The sequence below is a fragment of the Nanorana parkeri genome, unplaced genomic scaffold, assembly GCF_000935625.1.
Source record: "Nanorana parkeri isolate BGI_ZX_2015 unplaced genomic scaffold, ASM93562v1 scaffold2145, whole genome shotgun sequence".
Taxonomy (NCBI): domain Eukaryota; kingdom Metazoa; phylum Chordata; class Amphibia; order Anura; family Dicroglossidae; genus Nanorana; species Nanorana parkeri.
In genome coordinates, this window is record NW_017308413.1 from 197,431 (window position 1) to 198,164 (window position 734).

The 734-nt window shown below is 61.0% G+C and overlaps 1 protein-coding gene across 1 annotated transcript in view; it reads right to left on the reverse strand.

Moving 5' to 3' along the window:
- Positions 1-476: 476 nt before the first annotated feature.
- The window catches only part of SYNGR2 (synaptogyrin 2), a gene marked incomplete at its 5' end in the record, with an annotated part of 5,151 nt that continues 4,893 nt past the window's right edge, over positions 477-734 (reverse strand). Inside the window, one exon of the mRNA XM_018572835.1 lies at positions 477-681. Coding sequence (XP_018428337.1) covers positions 487-681 — 195 coding nt within the window. The remainder of the gene's footprint in view (positions 682-734) is intronic.

Below are 734 nucleotides of genomic sequence, written 5' to 3' on the forward strand. Positions count from 1 at the left end.
CCTGTTAACATCGGGCCAATTCACTATACAGAACCGGGGCCGGAACCCAGACCGACCAATCAGAATTTGAGGGGGTACAAGATGGCTGCCGGAGATATTTCACCCCCTCAGACCGCATGGTACCGGTTCTGCCACCGCAATGTAGAGGAAGAGGGAACGCAGGGAGGTGGGACGCAGGAAGCCCGGAGGGCGAGGTCCAGGATCACTGCACCAGGACTACATAAGAATGGGGTTGTGGGCGGTACTCACAGGGTGGCACAGGTCCCTACGGTGGGGGGCTGGGGAGGGCCACAGGTCCCTGGAGGGGGAGGGGCATAGGTCCCTGCCATGGAGGGGGAGGGGCACTCATCTTTGGCAGGCATGTTTTTGTACATAAAATACCATCGGCTTGGTAAGGCACTTGGAGGGTGCAGAGCGAGTCCGGGCCCTGCAGACGGGTCATTCCGGGTCTCAGGCTCCCCCGGCGGCGGCCATGTTGCCTTTGGCTCAGTAGGTGGGCGGCTTGTAGCCGTCGTCTGTCTCTGCGCTCTGTGTGAAGGGCGGCCTCTGGTAGTTGTCGGTGACCGCGTCCGGGTAGCTGGAGTACGGGGGGGTGGAGTCCAGGCTCGGGTCAATGTAGCTGCTGTTAAAGTCCTCCACCCCGATCCGGAATCTCTTGTAGGCGAAGATGGCCAGAGGGACCTGTGAACGGCAAGAGGGGGCGGAGCATATTAACGCCAAGCGACGGCCAAACT